General features: G+C 54.9%; 2 protein-coding genes across 3 annotated transcripts in view; both read left to right on the forward strand.

The window, feature by feature from the left end:
• Nucleotides 1-4,583, forward strand: part of POMT2 (protein O-mannosyltransferase 2) — a 43,364-nt gene extending 38,781 nt beyond the window's left edge. For both annotated transcript variants that reach the window (XM_004426396.3, XM_087448138.1), the window contains 3 exons: nucleotides 425-565; nucleotides 751-865; nucleotides 1,974-4,583. In XM_004426396.3, the coding sequence (XP_004426453.1) occupies nucleotides 425-565; nucleotides 751-865; nucleotides 1,974-2,079 (362 nt within the window). In that variant the 3' untranslated portion in view covers nucleotides 2,080-4,583. The remainder of the gene's footprint in view (nucleotides 1-424; nucleotides 566-750; nucleotides 866-1,973) is intronic.
• Nucleotides 4,584-8,125: 3,542 nt separating this feature from the next.
• NGB (neuroglobin) lies at nucleotides 8,126-12,895 on the forward strand. The gene is made up of 4 exons (XM_004426395.3): nucleotides 8,126-8,389; nucleotides 9,928-10,039; nucleotides 10,666-10,785; nucleotides 12,223-12,895. Exons 1-4 carry the CDS (start codon nucleotides 8,301-8,303, stop codon nucleotides 12,355-12,357), a joined length of 456 nt encoding a protein of 151 aa, XP_004426452.1. The 5' UTR covers nucleotides 8,126-8,300; the 3' UTR covers nucleotides 12,358-12,895.
• The last annotated feature ends 5,640 nt before the right edge of the window (nucleotides 12,896-18,535 follow it).

Raw genomic sequence — 18,535 nt, forward strand, 5'->3', positions numbered from 1 at the left:
CATCTCTGACCTTGCCTCTGCCCTGTCTGCCACTGCAGAGAGCTGTGTGGCAGCAAAGATGTGGGAGATGGAGGGGAGGGGGGAAGCCATCTGTAGGGTGTGCAGGATTTTGGTTTCTTTAGAGGCTGGGCTGCCTTCTGTCCAGACACCAGCATCAGGCCTCCTGCTGTGTTTGACGCCCCTGCCATGGATGCTGACGCCTAACCGGGCTGGGGAGTGAGCAGGGCTTTCGAAAGCCAGTTACTCCTCTCTTCTGCCAGCTGCTGTCCAGTTGTTTGGCTTGGTTCAGATGAGGGAAGGAAGGCCAGATAGGATGATGTGGCTCATTCAAGTCACACAGCAAGTAAGGGGCAGAGCTAGACTAGACCCCAGGATCTCTTCCCCTCCCTGTCTGCTGACTGGGGCTGTGCTGCTTGGGCCCCAGGGCTGTCCCAGGTCCTGCTGCGAGGAGGCGGTCAGCTCCTGCTTGGCTGGACGCTCCATTACTTCCCGTTTTTCCTGATGGGCCGGATCCTCTACTTCCACCATTACTTCCCAGCCATGCTTTTCTCCAGCATGTTGACAGGTCGGTGCTGCCCACCGGGACTGGAGTGATAAGGGTGGGGGAGGGGGAGGAGGAAGAGGCATCGTGGAGCAGCGGTGCTAAGAGTGAATCTCTCTGCTCCCCTTACCTGGGGTGGCTCCTTTCTGCTGCATCTGCAGAAGTCATCCTCTGACAGACTGGCGCTAGGTGTCTCTTCTTTCCACCAGGCGTTCTGTGGGACACTCTCCTGCGGCTCTGTGCCTGGAGCCTGTCCTCATCTTCCCTGGCCAGGGGTGTACACGTGGTGGGAATTCTGAGCCTGCTCCTGGGAACTGCCTACAGGTGAGCATCCCCTACACCTTGCATTTCTGCCACCCACCCCCAACCCTGATGCCTCAGCCCTGGGTGCATTTTAGAATCCCCTGGGGTGCTTTAAAGATTTTATTTATTCATTTTTTTTCCCCCCAAAGCCCCAGTAGATAGTTGCATGTCATAGGTTCACATCCTTCTAGTTGCTGTACGTGGGACTCGGCCTCGCGTTGGACGGAGAAGTGGTGCCTCGGGGCGCGCCCGGGATCCGAACCCGGGCCGCCAGCATCAGATCACGCGCACTTAACCGCTAAGCCACGGAGCCGGCCCTTTTTTTTTTAAAGATTTTATTTATTCATTTTCCCTGGGGTGCTTTAAAAGCATACTGGTGCCTGGGCCCCATCTCCAGAGGTTCTGATTCAGTTGAGCCCAGTTTGGGCCCCATCAGCCACAGTTTTCAAAGCTCCCCTGGTGGCCCTAACGTGCAGCCAGATAGGAGAAACACAGGGCTAACTCGGCATTCTTTCCTTTTGCCCATGCTTCCCAGCGTTTGTATCACCCAGCACACCTGGAAGGGTGCCCCTCTTTAGTCACCGTGGCTCCCTACTGAAACAGCTCTCAGTGGGGTGAGGGAGAGGGTGGGTAGAGGAGCGTGGGGGGGTGTGGTGTGGCTCAGAATACCTGGAAGGAGGGAGTTGTTTGGAAGCTGCCTCTCCTCTCCTCACCTTGTCAGTCTCGCAGATCCCCTATTGAGAATCACTGGCCTTTAGGGGCCAGGGAGGTAACATAAAAGTGTGAACAGGGAATGGTGGAGCCTGTGACCTGAGAGCACTTCCCCATTTTAACAAATACTCTGGGCCAAACAGCCAGTGACTAGACCCCTGGACTGGTCTCTCCCCTGGGCCTCTTGGGAAGAGCACTTTCCTTTGTTGTCATTAAGTCAGCATCTACTAAGCTCTCAGACTACAGTGTGCCCAAACGACAAACTCAGACAGACGTGGTGGTGAACAGGAATGGGTCTGGTAGGTGAAGATCTGATGAGCTCCAGGAGGAGGAGCTGCATTTCAAAGATCTGTAGGGCCCCCTGCCGCTGCTGAGGCCCTGGGATGCCAACGGCCTCCCTTTGGCTTCTTTCTCACAGCTTCTACCTCTTCCATCCTCTGGCTTATGGGATGGTTGGTCCCCTAGCCCAGGACCCCCGAAGTCCGATGGCAGGACTAAGGTGGCTGGAATCATGGGACTTTTGAGGCCGCTGCAAGGACCCCAGCCTGAGTCCAGGGACTTCCTGGGGACAGCGAGCTGTGAAGCCAGTCCCTGGACCCTCCCAGCTGTGGAGGAAGATGCTTGAGGAGTCTGAGGAGTTCTGCTGCCTGCCAGGACCAAGCTCTGGGAGCATACCCAGAATTTAACACAACACTGGAGAGAGCCATGGCTCTGTCTGCAGAGGTTCCACTGCTGGGGATGGCTCAGCAGCAGAGGACAACTCTCTCAGGACCGTTTCCCTGAATGTGCAACATGAGGAAGGATGAGTGTGCGAGAGAGTGGGTGTGAGTGTGTGGGAGTGTGAGGGTACATTTGTCCATATACCTGTGAAATACAGACCGTGACTGTGGACAGCTGAGTGTTATAAACTCGAAGAAATAGTCCAGGGCTACAGTAGTATTTTCTGGTATTTTTTTCACACTGGATTTGGTTTATAAGTAAGATCCCTCAAAAATTCTCTGACCTCCGAGAGGGCTGAGATCGCTGACCTCACCTTGGGCTATCACTGAGGGCAGAGCAGAGGGCAGACCGGCAAAGCTGTGCTGTCCTTCTTCCCACAAACAAAGCCAGCGGGAGGGCTGGCCTCCCAGCTGCTTCCCCATGTGGCTGCTGCTGGGAAGTCTCTTCTGTGGCAGCGGGTGGCTGGAACTTCCTGCCTGCAGTGTGCACAGAGGACTGGGCTCCAGAGCCCAAGAACTCACCAGCCCTTGGTTGGCCCTCCTCAGCCCTTGGTTCCTTGTTTTCTGAGAATGTCACACTGTGAGGTTGGTGGGAGGAATGGCGTCCTATCCTTGGCTGCTCTGTGTTCCCGGGCCCTGCATGCCAGAAGTGGTTTCTCACTGCCCATCCCTTACTTTCTACATCCAGCCTGACTCGAGGACAGGACAGATGCATTCTCCTCATGGCTGGGAGAGCCTTTGGGGCCCCTTTCTTAGCACTTGAGATAGATGTGCGGCAGAGCAGGGGTGTGTGGTGCTGGCCTGAGGTCCCAGTGGGGTGCTGGGGTGTGGACTGCCCCAGCCAGTCTGGGCTGATGTTCCTGTCACTCGCTAGGCATTCCCCATTTTTACTTCTCTAGTCCTTCCCTGCTGACACCCCATTTTACGCCATTTTATTTTCCTTTCTCTGTGTCACTGTTCCACCAATCTCTTTCTCTCCAAAGACCCTAGAAATGCATCACAGCTTCTACTCTCTACCACTTTGAAGCCCAAGCAGGAAGCTCAGAGCTATTCCTTTTGCTTCCTCCCCAAAGGAATGGGATTAAGAAAACCCTTGGGTTAGACCCAAACCAACCCAAAGCCAGCCCCTCAGCTTGCCTCCCTCCTCCCAGTGCATGACAATATTTGTTTGTCTCAGAGGACTGTGGTGCTTCAAGGTTTAATGATGAATGTCTGCCACACTCCATCTTCCCTCCTCTATAGCCCCCACCAGCTCTGACAGGGTCAGAGCTCTTTAGAGCAGCTTCGGGAGGCGGTTGCCACGGAGACTGGAAATTGGTCCCAGGGACAGGCTGTGCTACCTACTGGGTGGTGGGGAGGGAAGCTTCTGGCCATGCTTGGATGTTCAGACCAACCATCATTAATGTTAATAGAGGAAATGCAGCAATGTCAAAAGCAAGGCAGGTTTGTTAAATTAGATCTGGGGCCTGATGACCTCCCTCTTCCAGGGCTACAGCCCTTTTGACTTCCCCCAGCAGGAAGCGCTGCCTGTGTGCTGAGTCTGGGCTGCTTGCTTAATTGCATTTCTGGAAGGGAAGGAGAGCAGGGATGGAGAACCTCTGCTCACCCCTTTCACCCCACCAATCTCCCTCCCCTCCTCCCCACAGGCAGAGTTGGTTTCTTCTGAGCTGGGTGGGGGAAGCCATCTGGGTGGGCTCTCCTGGAGGTAGCATGCAGGAATCTGTGCTTGGCTCTTAGCTGAGAACAGTGGCCCACGATGACAACCAGGAGGTGGCTGACGATCCCTTGTGCCTTCTTATTTCCTAATGGGATCTTGTTGGAAGGGAGGAGCTCTGAAGGAGCTAAAGGGGCAGCCACTCGGAGTGAGGGGGAGGAAGGAGAAAGCTCAGCCAGTTTCTGCCCGTCCGTCCCTCCTGATCTGGCCACACTGGGGACAAAGGGTTCCTCTGTCCCTTCCACTGCTCTCCAAGGATGGGAGAATTGTCTGCCCACTCCCTCCTCTACCTCCTTGCCCAGACTGGCAGATACTTCTCTGGGGACAAGGCCACGTGGGTTGATGCAGCTTCAAGTGCCCAGGTTCTGTTGTTGGAAGATGCTGCGGAGAGGGGCTGGCAGAGTGGTGCTCCAAATATGGACTCCAGCCCCCAGGAATTGGCAGAAATGTGACATGCCCCACAAACTTGTTGGTGGAGGAAGAAGACTTCTGTTAGCCCAACCTCCAGCCAGCTTCTTGTGCCACATTTTATATTAAAAATTTTTTTCCACGGATAATCAGAGGATAATTTGTAATAAATAGCTCTTATTTTCAATGCTATGTTGTTCTTGTTGTACTTAATTGAATCTGACTTGCCCTCTGGCTCCCAGAAGGAAGAGAAGAATGTTTTGACTACAAGAACCATTCCATTGTGTCTCAAGTCTGAGGCCATTCTAATTCCAGCAGAGGCCCTGGGCTGCGAAGGTGAGCCTGATGACCCAGAGGGCATTTGGGCCCTCTCACCTACAAGGTTACTTGAGTAATGTTGGTTATTATTTTGATTTTCTTAAACTTATTCCAAAATAAGTAGGAAGCTGGACCTTATTTTTTCTCTTTTAACCTGCCCACACAAGTATAGAAAGGAGTGAAAGATAACAGTTGTCCACTTCTGAGACAGCTGAATAGCCCAGAATTGTAGCAACTTCCATTCTGCTTCCCCAAGACTCCCATCTTGACAGGGGTCTTCTGTTATCAGGAGTCACGTTTAGGTCCGAAGGGGGCAAGAGCTGACTTGTGTTGGACAGTAGGTGGGGGAGGAGAGAAGTAGCACTGCACTGTGAAATTGGGGGTCTTCTGGGCTCCCTGACTCCTGTCCCCCTTAGGACGCAGAGTAGCTGGAGTCAGGGAAGGGGAGGGCATGCAGATCTTCAGGAGGTGGAAAATGCCTAGGACAGGCAGGTTAGAGAAGGACCAGACACTTCTTGACTAGCGCAGCTTAGTTTACCAAGTCCCGACACATCTGTGACACTTCATCCTCATAAAGACCCTGTGAAGTCGGGGCTGTTTTTGTCCTTGTTCTACCCATGAGAGATTCAATTGCTTGCCTGAGGTCCCACGATCAATAAATAGTAGAGCCAGGACTAGGCGCCAAGTTGGGCTTTTTCTGCATCTCCAGCCGGGTCCTGGGACTAGAAGCACCTTCCCAGAACAACCTGGCAGCTCTGGGTCCCCTGGGGAGAAGGCGTGGACTCGGTTCAGAGGTGTCCAGGTTTAGTATGTTCCTTTGTACATTCTGCTTAACGCATGGACAGCTCATCTAGCGCCCGGTGTTTCCTGGTGCACCTAGACCAGTTTTCTGAGGAAAAAGCCCTGATTTGTGGCATTTTTCCAATTTCCATGGTGTCAATACTCCTACCATGGCCTATTTCAGGCTACCAACCTGATGTCACTGAGAGATGCTCACATTTGGCTCTCACAAGCCATCTAAGAGCCTGCCATTGACCTAGGCCCAGTGACATTGGCTTTGAACTGTGGAGGCAGCTCTTGGTCACAGCCCCTCATTAAAATGAGGGAGGCAGTGGAGCATGGAGGCCTAGAGGATGGGACAGAGTGAAACCTGAGGTCAAATCCTGGCCCCAACGTTTATTAACTATGTGACCTTGAGCTAGTTACTTAACCTCTCTGCCTCTGTTTCCTCAACAGTAAAACAATAAATAGTACCTACTTCATAGTTATTGTGAGGGTGAAAAGAGTTAATGGTGCAAAGTACCTTGCACAGGGCCTGGACAAGAATGCTCAGTACGTGCTAGCTCTGGATTACTGTTGACGAGAAATCGACCTCAGTGACGGCACTGGCTCTAGAACAGTACTTGAACTCTCCCCTTGATTAGAACCTCCTGCCCAAGTCTCGGGCAGATGCCAGGCAGGGAGGGGAGCTCCTGTGACTTTCCCCAGCCTCTCAAATGTGGAATCAGACCCTCCGTCTCCTGGTTGGAATACACCACCCTGAGTGCTTAGGCCCAGCCAGAGTCTCAGGCCTTTTCTCCAAGGGGAGCAGAGATTAGAGTACACTTAGCTCTCTCCTCTGGCCTCCTGCTGGCTCTAGAAGTGCTGAGTGAGTGCTGACTCCACCACTTACTAGCTGAGGCCATTAACTCCCGTTAACTTATCAGACCCCAGACCCTGTCCAAAGGAGAAAGGAGGCAAGACGGGTCCCGAGTGTAGACTGATGCCAGGAAGGGCAACCTGGGTGGAGTGGGAAGCCTTAGACGAGTCAGGTGGCCTGCACAGAGCATCAGGCACCTGGGCACTGAAAGGTAGAGGTCACCGGAGACATATGTCGCCTCCCCACCATCCCCCCATGACCTGCTGACCTGGCTGCAGGGCCCAGGATGCCAAACTGGAAGTCTAGTCCTCAAGTACCCTGGCCACCTTCTTCCTTCAGCCCTTAGTCCCTTCATGCTCTTACTTGGGGATCTCGCAGACTCTTTAGGACACAAGCCAGGCTGCCTCACAGTCTTTCTCTCCTGCTCCAGCCCAGAGACCCCAGAGATATGTGGGGAGATGGGGAAGAGAGGAATAGGATGTACTCCAAACTCCTGAGTCCTTGGACAAGGGAGAGCAGCTAGAGGGTTTCATCAGGCTTGGCTGTGAGCAGGAAAGAAGAGTTCTGCTGAGACCCTCAGTCCTGACTCAGGGCCAGAAGGAGTGCTAGAAGGCAAGGACTCAGCACTCCATGCCTAGCACAGGGTTAGGCGTGGAGCCTCAGCCTGTCCATCACCAGTGGCCCTGGAACACTCACCTTGTATTCATGGAACCATAGGAGGTGGACTGAAAGGCCCCCTAGAGACCTTGCTACCCAACCTCCTTACTGTACAGCTGAGGAACTGGAGAGAGACAAGTGGGCAGACTGAGAGGAGACAGGCTCAGAGACGTGAAATAATGAAAGATAAAGGAGGGTTTTGCTCTTCAAAACCTGCCCACCAGAACTGGGCTGGGGCCTGGGGAACTTTCATGCTTGAAACAGAAAGGTTTAAGTGGAATTGACAGGTGACCAACTTCACACCCTGAATGGCAAGCATGAGATTCTGTTACCAGAACTTCAATTTAAACTTGTTAAAGAGTCTATTAAAAATCGTGGAATGGTGGAATGTTCGGCCACAACTCCGTCAGTGTCCAGGTAGTACAATGCTCATAGCTGCTGCACCTGGACCCCACCCTGGCCAAGCAGATTGGGGTTAGAATGGAGCTCACAGATTTCTAAAGATGGAGTCTCAAGAGAACCCAGGCCAGGCTGGAAATGGCTGCCGTCTTGGCCCTGTCCCTAAGGCTGAGAGCCAGGGTGGCGCCCAACGTGCAGGGTGCCTCAGTCAGAGCCAGAGCTAGAGCAGAGGGTCCCTCAACCTCAGCCTAGTCACACAGGTAGGCGCCCTGGCATCCCCAGATCAGCCCACGGGGCAGAAGGAAGCAGACCGTGTGCCAAGGGGGTGGCAAACTCAAATGCCTCCAGGCGGTGTTTGAGTGGGCTTTGTGGAGAGGTGGGCCTGCAGAGCCTACCTGAGGCGATCAAATTCAACACGGCGCCCTAACTTGTAAATGGTAAAATTACCACCAGTTTCCGCATGAGAAACAGGCCCGGAGAGGCTCGACGATTTCTGTTAAGCTCTGAAGCCCGGGCATTTTCCATGCCACCAGGTCGTCCCTGGCCAGAGCCGGTTGCCCAGAGGTGCGCGGCTTGATGGACCGGAAGGGGGCGGGGGTCGCGGTTGCTTTAAAGCGCCCCAGCCAGGGCGGCGCGGGGAGGGGCGCTCTCGAAGCCGCGGGGCGCAGCGGCCGGAGTGGGGTCCCTCGGAAGCGCCAGCAGGGCCCGCAAGGCGGGGGAGCCTCCACCTAGGGCGGGGAAGGAGCGGTTGCCGGACCCCGCCCCGCCGAGGCGCGCGGGCCGTAGGGGGTGCGGAGTGGCCCGCGTCGCCGCGGAGATGGCGCGCCACGTGCGGTGACGGTGCCCGCGCCCCGAGGGTCCCAGCTCTGCGCCCTGCGTTCCCGGGCGAGCATGGAGCGCCCCGAGCCCGAGCTGATCCGGGAGAGCTGGCGGGCGGTAAGCCGCAGCCCGCTGGAGCATGGCACCGTCCTGTTCGCCAGGTGAGGTCGGCCCGAGGGCCCCGGGGTGCGGGAGGCGGGGTGCCTCGGTATGAATGGGTTCCAGGCGGCTGGACCAGCACCAGAGGAGGGAAAACTGACCCGCTGCCTTGGCTCTGGGGCGCCTCCAGATGTGCGCCAGAGGAGCGGGGCCGGCGACGAGTGGCGCAGCCCCTTCTTCTCTTCCCCGGGCGGTGAGCGCGTCCTGCGAGCCAGCACTGCACATCCCTCTCCCAAGCCGGCTCACTGGGGGCGGGCGGGGGTCCTCTCCGCCGGAACTCCTTACACTCGGGCTAGCGGATGCGGTCCCCACTGCGCCCTCTCCCCGACTCTATGCCTCCTGTGTGTTTGTTCCTGGGGTGTTGACTGCAGGGGTGTCCCCCCGCTGTCAGTACAGGGAGACTGAGATGCCCCGAGGGCCCATGCAGGGAGGGTGCCGGGCGCCTGGCGGGGCCGGGGTCCGGGCCCCAGGAGTGTGCGCTTCCAGCAACCAACAGGAGGAGAAGCCTTTTCCAGGAAAGGACCAGGCTAGAATCAGAGAACTGCCAGGGAAGGGAGGACAGGCACCCAAGTCTGGCCCCAGGGGAGAGGGGGTAGGGGGTGCGCAGACCCCAAGGGGGAAGGGGAGGCCAGTCTTCAACCTTAGCTGAGGGTCTCTGGGTAACCCCTCTGCCTTCACAAAGAGGCAGCACTCCCTTTCACCATGGTTTTTCCGGAGCCTTGACTCCCTAAGCCAGCCCAGAACTTCTGAGGAACCTTTTGCAAAACCTCCCCCCAAACAAAAGAGGAATAAATTCCCAGTTACACAAAAACCCAATGAGCCCTCCCAGAGGTGGCTGAGGGCTTCTGCTTGTGCCTCCAGGTTCTCCCCAAGCCCACTGTTTTCTCAGGCACCCTCTGAGGCTCTGCTACTCCCAAGCTGTGTGACCTTAGGCAAGTTACTTAACTTCTCTGGGCTTCTGTTTCCTCCTCTATAAAATTGTGATGACAGTTGTACCCACTGCTTAGGATCCCACAGTGTACCCCCTGTGAGGAATACACGAGTTCACCACGTGTAAAGTACTCAATGCTCAGTTAAGTGTAGGGAGTTCTTAATATTATTATCATCACTGGCTGGAGCCCCCTTAGACATGATGAGACTGGGAGGTTCTGACTCAAGAGGGGGAGGGGTGGGGAGAGAGTGGGGGGTGGGGAGAGAAAGAGAGACAGAGAGAGAGAGAAGTGTTTTCCTCTCCCCACAGTGTAACCCCAGGCTTCCTGTTTGAGGACCCCTTCCTGTCCCAGTCCACACCCCTCAACTGTTTATGGAAGGCTACTATATGCCAGGTCCTGTGAGAGGCCTGGGGACACATTGCTCTTTCCCGGATGCCCCTCAGAGCCTGCAGAAGAGGCGAGAAGGGGGCGCCAACAAAGCTGGCAGAGGGGTCAGTGCCAGGTTGGAGGGTGTGCTGTAGTGGCCCAGCCCCACCCCACTGCTGGAAGCCAGGGCTGATGGGGCCGGCGGGGCCTGCAGGGGCTGACACCTGGGCCTCTCCCCGCAGGCTGTTTGACCTGGAGCCCGACCTGCTGCCCCTCTTCCAGTACAACTGCCGCCAGTTCTCCAGCCCAGAGGACTGCCTCTCTTCTCCCGAGTTCCTGGACCACATCAGGAAGGTGAGGGGAAGTCGGAGCCCAGGGGGCCTCTGGGATCCAGGAGGGCGCCTTCCTGGGAGAGAACGAGGGCCTCGGGAGAGGGGAAATTACTTCTGCCCCAGGCCTGGTGTTACTCCCCTCCTTCGGCTCCCCACGTCGGGGGCATCTGCTCCTTTCCCTCTGCACCGAGCCGGGCCCAGTCGGGGGCACCAGTCAGCCCTCTCCCCTCCTGTGCTCTGCCAGCTGGTCCCAGCACTGTCGTTGTCCTCAGCCTCATCCCCTGGCTCCTGTAGGTGGTGTTGGCACTGATCCACTAGGGGTCATTTCCCTATGAAAACCAAGCTGGGATTTTCTTAGAGGCTCGTGACTCTCACAGGGCCTCAGTTTCCCCTCATCCCAGGCAGACAACAGTGTCCAGCAGGCACGTTTAGGGCTTTGAGCCCTCAGAGGAGAGGGGCTTCTTTCACAGTGTAACATTGGTAGTTTGGCCACCACATGTGTGGCGCCTACTGGTGCCAACACAGGTTGCCTTGTGTTTCTGATCCTGGAAAACTGAGGGTCCTGGTGACCTCTGACTTCTGGTTGGGGTCCTCAGGTTCCGGGGGGTTGCTCTGGCCTCTGTTTCACTGCTGCCTTGGCCTTGGCAGGTGATGCTGGTGATTGATGCTGCAGTGACCAATGTGGAGGACCTGTCCTCGCTGGAGGAGTACCTTGCTGGCCTGGGCAGGAAGCACCGTGCGGTGGGCGTGAAGCTCAGCTCCTTCTCGGTGGGTAAAGGGGCTCTTCCTCTCTCTGGAGCCCCTGACATGAGACTGCCTCTCTCTCCCAGTCCTCCCCTTCCACCTGTTCTCTTTTCCCATTCCCACACTCTCAAATGACCAGGGCTCGGGGCCTGCACCTGTTACTTACCTGCTGTGTGACCCTGGCACTGCCTTGACCTTTCTGAGTCTCCAAATTTCTCCAAACCATAGAAATTTAAGGAGCCTTTAGGATTAGCTGGTCTGCTCAGTTTTCTATTGCTGTGTATATAACCATACCCAAACAAACCGGCTTAAAACAATGACTTGTGATTCCTCTGGGCTCAGCAGGGCGGTTCTTCTGTTCCACATGGTATGGCTGGAGTCACTCATGCACTGCATTCAGCTGGGAGCTCGGCTGGGGCTGGGTCCAAGATGACCTGTCTTCCTGTGGGATCTCTCTCCGTGTGGCCTCTTGTCATTCAGTGGTGTAGCCGAGCTTCTTTACAGAGTGGCAGCTGAGTTCCAAGAGGACAAGTCTCCAAGTGCCAGTGCTTATCCAGCCTCTGCTGGCATCACTCTTGCTAACGCCCCATTGGCCAGAGTCGCACAGATGAGCCCAGTGTCTAGGTGGGAGGACCCTGCTCAAGGGCGTGAACCCTTGAGGTGAGGTTCACTGGGGGCCACTGACGTGACAGTCTGCCACATAGGCCAGTCACCTTGCCAGATGGTAAGCACCTTGAGCAAGGGACCGAGTTTGTCTTATTGTCCTCTCCATCCCCAGCACTAGCACAGTGCCTGGTCTTTAGTGGATATTCAGTAAATATTTGTGAAATAAATAAACCCTATTTTATTATAATTAATAATAACAAATGAGAACCATTATTATTGTTGAAGGCTTACTGTGTACAGATGCTGTGCTAAGAGCTTTTTATAGAGATCTCATTTAAGCATCCCAACAATCTGATGAGTTGGAACTTTTACTTTGCCTGTTTTACTGATGAAGCAGCTGAGGCTCAGACAGGTTACATAACTTGCTCAAGGTCACACAGCTCATAAATGGTGAAGTCAGAAAGTGAAGTCAGGTCCATCTGGTTGCAGAGCCCGGGCTCCTAACACCATGATTGCTGCTTTGCAGAGGAGGAAACTGAGGCTGGGGGCAAGACTTTGCTTGATCTGAGCTGGGGGTCAGAGGCAATGCCTCGGCCCCTCTCATGGAGTGATCGAAAGGCTAGGAGTGGAGTGAAATGCTCTGTTCACTATAAAGCCACCCAGTTAAGGGGAAGGGTGGGCACAGTATGGTACCCAAGGATGGGGGCAGAATCCTGTTCAGGAAGCGTGGACCCTGCAGAGGAGAGAAGAAAGCCCAGGAGTCCTTATCAGCCCCAGGCCTCAGTGTTCTCACCTGTGGGATGGAGCGATGCTGTTTTGCCCTTGGGAATGACAAGGTGCCCCTTGCCTCTGCAGACGGTGGGTGAGTCCCTGCTCTACATGCTGGAGAAGTGCCTGGGCCCCGCCTTCACACCAGCCACGCGGGCCGCCTGGAGCCAGCTCTATGGGGCCGTGGTACAGGCCATGAGTCAAGGCTGGGATGGCGAGTAAGAGGCGGCCTCTGCCCAGCAGTTTCCACCTCACAGCCCCCGTCTCTCTGTGTCTGTTTATCTGTGTCTGTAGTAGCCCAGGCTCCCCTAGGCCTGCCTGCATCTTGGTCCTTGTCCCCTTGGCTGTACTGGAGAGGTGAAGGAGCAGGGCTGGGTCTCAGTCCCCTCCACCCCCAGCTGCAGACAGGAGTGGGTTTTCCTTCAGGAAGGGGCTTCTGGATTTCCCCACACCCCCAAAACGCTTCTTGCTCTCTAACATCCCCTTCTCCACCATGAGGAGGAGCAGCGTTTGGTGCAGCAGTGGCACAGGGCCGGGAAGGGATAGGGCTTTGAGAGAAGGGGCTCTGCTGTCAGCCACCCTTCTCAGGTGAGCCTGGGCCAAGGTGGGCAGTTGATGGCTGAGCATCAGGCACCTCCCATCTTGCCTGCCTTCAATGCCTTTCCCTCCCAGGGGCCTTTGCTTCTCACAAGGAAAGAGGAGGGACAGCTTGAGCCTTCCTGGTGGAATCAGAGGCTCAGGGAACGGCTGAGGAAGGAGAGGGACCTGGATCTGTGATGGGAGTCATCTGAGTCTCAGGGGCCTTACTTAGAAGCCCCCTGACAGAGTAGTTTTTCTTTTGTGGTGTCTCCCTTCCCTCATTCAGCACTTCTGGTGGGAGCTCCCTTATTATCGCTCTGTAGGAGCCAGGGTGGGGTGGCGCTGGGGAAGGGCAAGGAGGGAGGGGTGGCTTCATTCCAACGAGACCTGAGTTCGGTGGCTCTTCCTCACCACCCCACTCCAGCAGGGCCTGGATCTTATCTCCCTGACCCTCCTTTCTGCCTCTGGCCACACCAACTGCAGGTCCACAGCTCCCCGTATATAGTGTCACTGAACGACGGGGATATGTTGTGAGAAATGCGTCATTAGGCGATTTCGTCACTGTGCGAATGCCATAGAGTGTATTTCACAAACCTAGATGGTATAGCCTACTACACACCTAGGCTATATGGTACTAAGCATATGGAACCATCATATATGCAGTCTGTTGTTGGCCAAAATGTCGTTATGTGGTGCCTGACTGTATAACACCCAGTGTGTGCCTGTACTTAGGCTGCTGGTTAGACGAGAAAGCAGCTGGAGAAGCCCTCTGCCCTCACCCTGAGCCATCTGCAGTTTTATCTTTTGCTCTGTGCTGTGGTTGTATAAACTCCTGAGGAATAAACCTGTTCTGTGTGCCTCTCTGACCTCCAAGAGTGGTCTTTTCTTGGGTGTCAGCTTGTGGCCAGATAAAGCTGCAGGGCGGTGGATCTAGGGCAAGACAGGAGGATGGGGTCAGGAGGGCCAGGGCCAGAGTGGGTGGAAAAGAAGGGAGAGGGCTGAGGAAGCCAGTGGTGGAGATGGAGCTTGGGGGGTCTCTGGTGGAAACTGGCTGGCAGGGCACCAAACTCAGTTTCTCTTCCTCCTGGGCACACAGCTGGACTACATTTCCCAGACTCCCTTGCAATTAGATGGGGCATGTGACCAAGTTCTGGCGCCAATGGAATGTGTGGATGTATGTGCCACTTTCAGACCTGGCCCCCTAAAACTCCTGCATGCTCCTCTGTGCTTCGTCATCCTTTCCTGGCTTGATGCAGATCTCACAGTGGTCCTGAGGACGATGTGTTGAATGTGGCAGAGCCACAGGGTGGAAGGAGCCTGGTCCCTGAATCACTGCGTGGAGGAGAGCACCCACTAATCAGAAGTGCCTGGGGTGGTGGGTGGCCGGGCACTTCTCCAGCATGCAGAGCAGGGACTGACCCATTTTCAATTTTACAAGAAAGAGACATAAACTTCTATTGTGTTTGTACCATTATACATTTAGGGGGTTGGTTGCGTATGACACACTATTCCAGAGTCTGAAGCAGTTCATTGGTCAGGGGTCTGGGAGCCTACCTGCTGATGGACAAGGTGAGGCCGGGGATAGGAATGGGCCAAGTGCCAGGACAGCAGCAAAGGGCACCAAAGACTTGTAGGGTCTCTGAGGAAAGCTTCTAGATCCTCCTTGGAGGGGTAGGTGCCAATCCCAGGGCAGGCTTTTTAAGGCGATTAAATGAATTCACCTGGAGTGTACATTGGAGTTGAAGAGTAGGTGTGAGAGTGTGTAAGTGTGTGTGTGTGTGGGGGGAGGTCAGGAGGAGCAGGCAGACAGCAATGGTAGAGAGACAGCCAGGGGCATGGGGAGGGAGCAGCATTACGAGTGGGCATCATCTGAGCAGGCTTGGGGTTACCCCCACGTGCTCCTAGACTCCAAGGGGTGGGAGGAGGCTGTACCTGGGCCCGCTGCCCTTGCCTTGAGGCTTTGGTTTTCTCAGCCAAGACCAATGTCACTGGTGCCAGAAGGGCCTCCCTAGCTCCCAGCTGGGGCCTGATTTTCGTTAAGCTCAGATGGCCGGGCCTGCCAGGCTGTGTGACTGCAGACACCGGGTCTGGAACATGTTAGGAATGCTTTTCCCAATGTGGCATCAAAAGCATTTTTCCTGAGCTCTGCAGGCTCCAGTGAGAGAGAGCCTCCTCCACTGTGTAAGCTGATGGCAGCTCAGACTGAGGTGGCCATGCCTGGCCTACGGCTCCCTAATGTTTGACACCCGCTCAGGTGACCGGGGTGACCCAGCTTTGGAAAGGCCAAACACCCTCCTCTGATGTGCCTTGAGCCATCCTAAGCCTGGGTACTTTCACTCCTCTTAAAGGCCATTCTTCCGCTTGTGCGTGTGTGCATGCATGTGTGTGCACTTGCACGCATGTGTGTATGGGGAGTAGTTGCTTTCTCCTCTATTCCAGGTCTCAGCCCTGTAATCTTCTCTCTCCTGTATTCCTCCTCGTTCTATCAGCCCACATCTCCATCTTATACAAGGAACCACCCCTCCCTCTGCCCCTCCCCCTGCCCCTCCCCTCTCCAGCTACCACTGTGTTTCTTTGCTTCTTTTGATAACAAAACTCTTCAAAGAGTTGTCTTTCCTCGCTGTTTTCATTTCCCCACTCCTTTGAGAGAAGGGGAACCTATTTCAACCAGGCTTTCAAGCTCACCCCTAATCTGTTACCATCGAGGTCACCAACAGCCTCCATCCTGCCAAATTCAGGGTCATGTCTCAGCCGTCATCTTGCTCTTCTGCTCAGCAGCACTTGGAAGACTTATCACTCTTTCCTTTATTTTAAAATTTTTATTATGGAAAAATGTTAATATTCACAAAAATCAGAGCCTAGTGAATCTCCACTTACCCTTCACCCAGCATCAGCGATGAGCAACTCAAGATCTCCCTTGCCTCTTTTATTTTGCTGGAGAGTTTTAAGGCAAATCCCAGACTTCACGTTCTTTCATCTATAAAGTCTTCCATATGAATTTCTAGCTGATACTTTTTCACCTCTTAACTCATGCCATCAATATACCTACCAAGATGAACAGCATCTCCTCAACATTGCCTAATGCCCAGTCCATATTCACATTTTCCTGATGTCTCAAAGATGTCTTTCTACAGCTGGTTTGTTCAACTCAAGATACAATCAAGGGCCACACATTGCATCTACACCTTCCATTCTCGACTAGCCTCTCTCCCATTCCCCCTTGCCATGGATTTGTGGGAGAAACCCGGTCATTTGTCTGATGGCATGTCCAGAATTCTGACTTAGCTGATGCTTCTTCATGGCATCTTTGAACTCCCTCCTCTGTGCCCCGTATTTACTGTCAAGTGTGGTTAGAGCTGGGGTTCCCTCCTTCCTTTTTGAGTCCCTTTCTCTCCTTGGCCTTCAGGACACCTGGTTTTCCTCCTTCCTCGCTGCTGCTCCTTCTCAGTCTCCCTTGTGGATTCCCCTCCCCATCTCGCTTGGAACTCCTCTTACCTCCACTTGCTCCCATAGAGGTCTCAGCCAGTCCCCTGCTTTAACCACCACCCAGATGCTGATGACTGCAAAGTTCACATCTCCAGCCTACATTTTCCCTACTCGACTCCTGTATCCAGCCACCTGCCCAGTGTCCCCACGAGGCACCTCAAATGTAACACGACCAAAAGAGACTTGGTATTTTCTCCAGACCTGTTCCTTCCAGCATCCTCTGCTAGTTCACCCAGTTGTTCAGGCTGAAGAACTGGGAATCATTCTTACTACTTCCTTACTTTCTCTCAGACCCCACATCTAATCCAACTGTGAATCCTCAGACCCTGTTGTGAATTTCTCTCTCTCCTTGTTTACTGCCCTGTCCTTGTCTGAGCTACTGTAGTCTCTCCTGGATGCCTCTAACAGAGCCCCAGCGGGGTTTTCTGCTTCCATCTTTTCCCCACCCTGTGGCTAGAGTGATCGCTTCAGAACCTACGGGGATTATGTTGCTCCCCTGCTCAGAATCCTCCAGTAGCTTCTCATATCACTTGAGTAAACCCCAGAGTCCTAACTGTGGCCTACAAAGCCCTGTCGCCCTCTCAGACCTCACCTCCTTCCTCTCTTTCCCTCTCACTCTGCCCCAGCCACTCTGTCCTCCTCGCTGATCCTCGGCCCTGCATTTGTTCCCTCAGGCCCTCCTGACCGCCCGCACCGGCTTCATGCAGCTTCTAGGCGCTCACATGGCTCATCCCCACAGAGCTCGTCCTGGGTCCTCCCATCTCCAGTCACTCCTCCTCCCCATCCTGCTTTATGTTTTCTTCAAAGTGCTTATCCCTACCGATATCCCACTATATAAATTTGCTTATTGCACTTTTAATCTTGCATTTGAAATGGGAGGGCTGACGTGAAAGCCTGTGTTTGGAGGGGAGGGAAGAGGAAATTCTTCAAATCCTTCCTGAAGGTGATCAGGTAGCCAGAAGTGACCCCTGAGGCCCCGTGTGTGTCTCTCTGGCCCAAACAGTAGTACTTACTGCAGAGTAAGATGATGGCACCAGAAGTGGTGCCAGTGCTTGGTATTAATCCCTTATAAGCCAGAAGGCAAATGTTCATTTGGGCCTAACCTTTGATTACCTACCAGGCACCTGACATTTGAGCTCCCTGGAGGCGGAGTAAAGGGAGGAGACGTTTCCCAGCCGGTGGATTTGTACTTATTTACAGGCTGCAGGGCCACAGGTGCCTTCACACCTGAGTGTGAAGTGCTGAAGCTTCCCCCATTCCAGAGGCGTGAAGCAGTTGTTTCCTTAGCCTTGACAGCCTTGCCCACTCAATCCTCCCTGCAGACTAGAGTCACCTGCGGACTTTTGTAAAATGGGGTTGGCCAGGACCCACCCCAGCAATTTTGGTGTGTTCAGGGATGGGTCCTGGACATGGGGATTGTTGACAATCTCCCAGGAGACTCTCATTTGCAGCTGGGATGGAGAAGCCCAGCACCTGAGGTTTGAGAGATGCTGGGCTGCTGGTTGTCGAGGCCGGGGAACCATCACATGTTCAGAAAACAGCCTCTGTGGAGAAAGTCTGGAACTACCTTCCCGTAAGCCAGGCGCCCCTGTGCCTCCCTGGGGCCTGCCACAGAGTGGACTCGAAACCTGGAGTCGGGCCAGCATGAGCTTCCCCCAGCATGATGCCTTTGGAGGGAGCCAGCCCTGGAGGTGCCCGCAGCCATCCCAGGTTTGGCCTCCAGGCAGAGCCTCCTAGAGCCCAGGGTCCTCCTCCTTCCTCCCCAGCCCTGTGGAGCCCAGCACGGCAGTCAGTCGGTGCTCCAATGCCCTCTTGGGCACAGCCCCATCAAGCCGGCATCCTGGGCTTCCCTGGCACCAGGCCTTCCTCTTGGCCTGTCCCCCAGTCCCGCCCCCAGCCCAGGTATATCCACCTTCTAGGCCTCCAGTCCTCTTGGCCTGCTGAGCACAGAGAGGATCAACCAACCCCATCTTCCCTTCAGGACTGCGCATGTGTGGGGCTGCAGCCCTCCCTCTTCAGCTTCTTTGTCCATCTGTCTTTCTACATCTCTCTCTCTGGCTGAGCAAAGTCCCCTGAGAGGTCTGAACTGAGGAATGGACCAGGGCCTGTGATCTGCGGGACGCTGGAGACTGCTGGCCCCTGGGAGAGACCCTGCGCGGCAGCTGTTGTGGCAGGAGGTCGTGGATCCTAGGAAAAGGCCCCTGTTCCTACAGCAGCCATCAGCCCACCCCTGTTTCCAGGCAGCAGGGCACAGCCCCCACCACCCAGCCAGGGTGGTCTTCATACTTCTTTGTCCTCTGAAGCAGCCCCCGTGGATTTCATCTCACTTGACTTG

The sequence above is a fragment of the Ceratotherium simum genome, chromosome 24 (genome assembly GCF_057802395.1).
Source record: "Ceratotherium simum simum isolate JZ-2026a chromosome 24, ASM5780239v1, whole genome shotgun sequence".
NCBI lineage: Eukaryota > Metazoa > Chordata > Mammalia > Perissodactyla > Rhinocerotidae > Ceratotherium > Ceratotherium simum.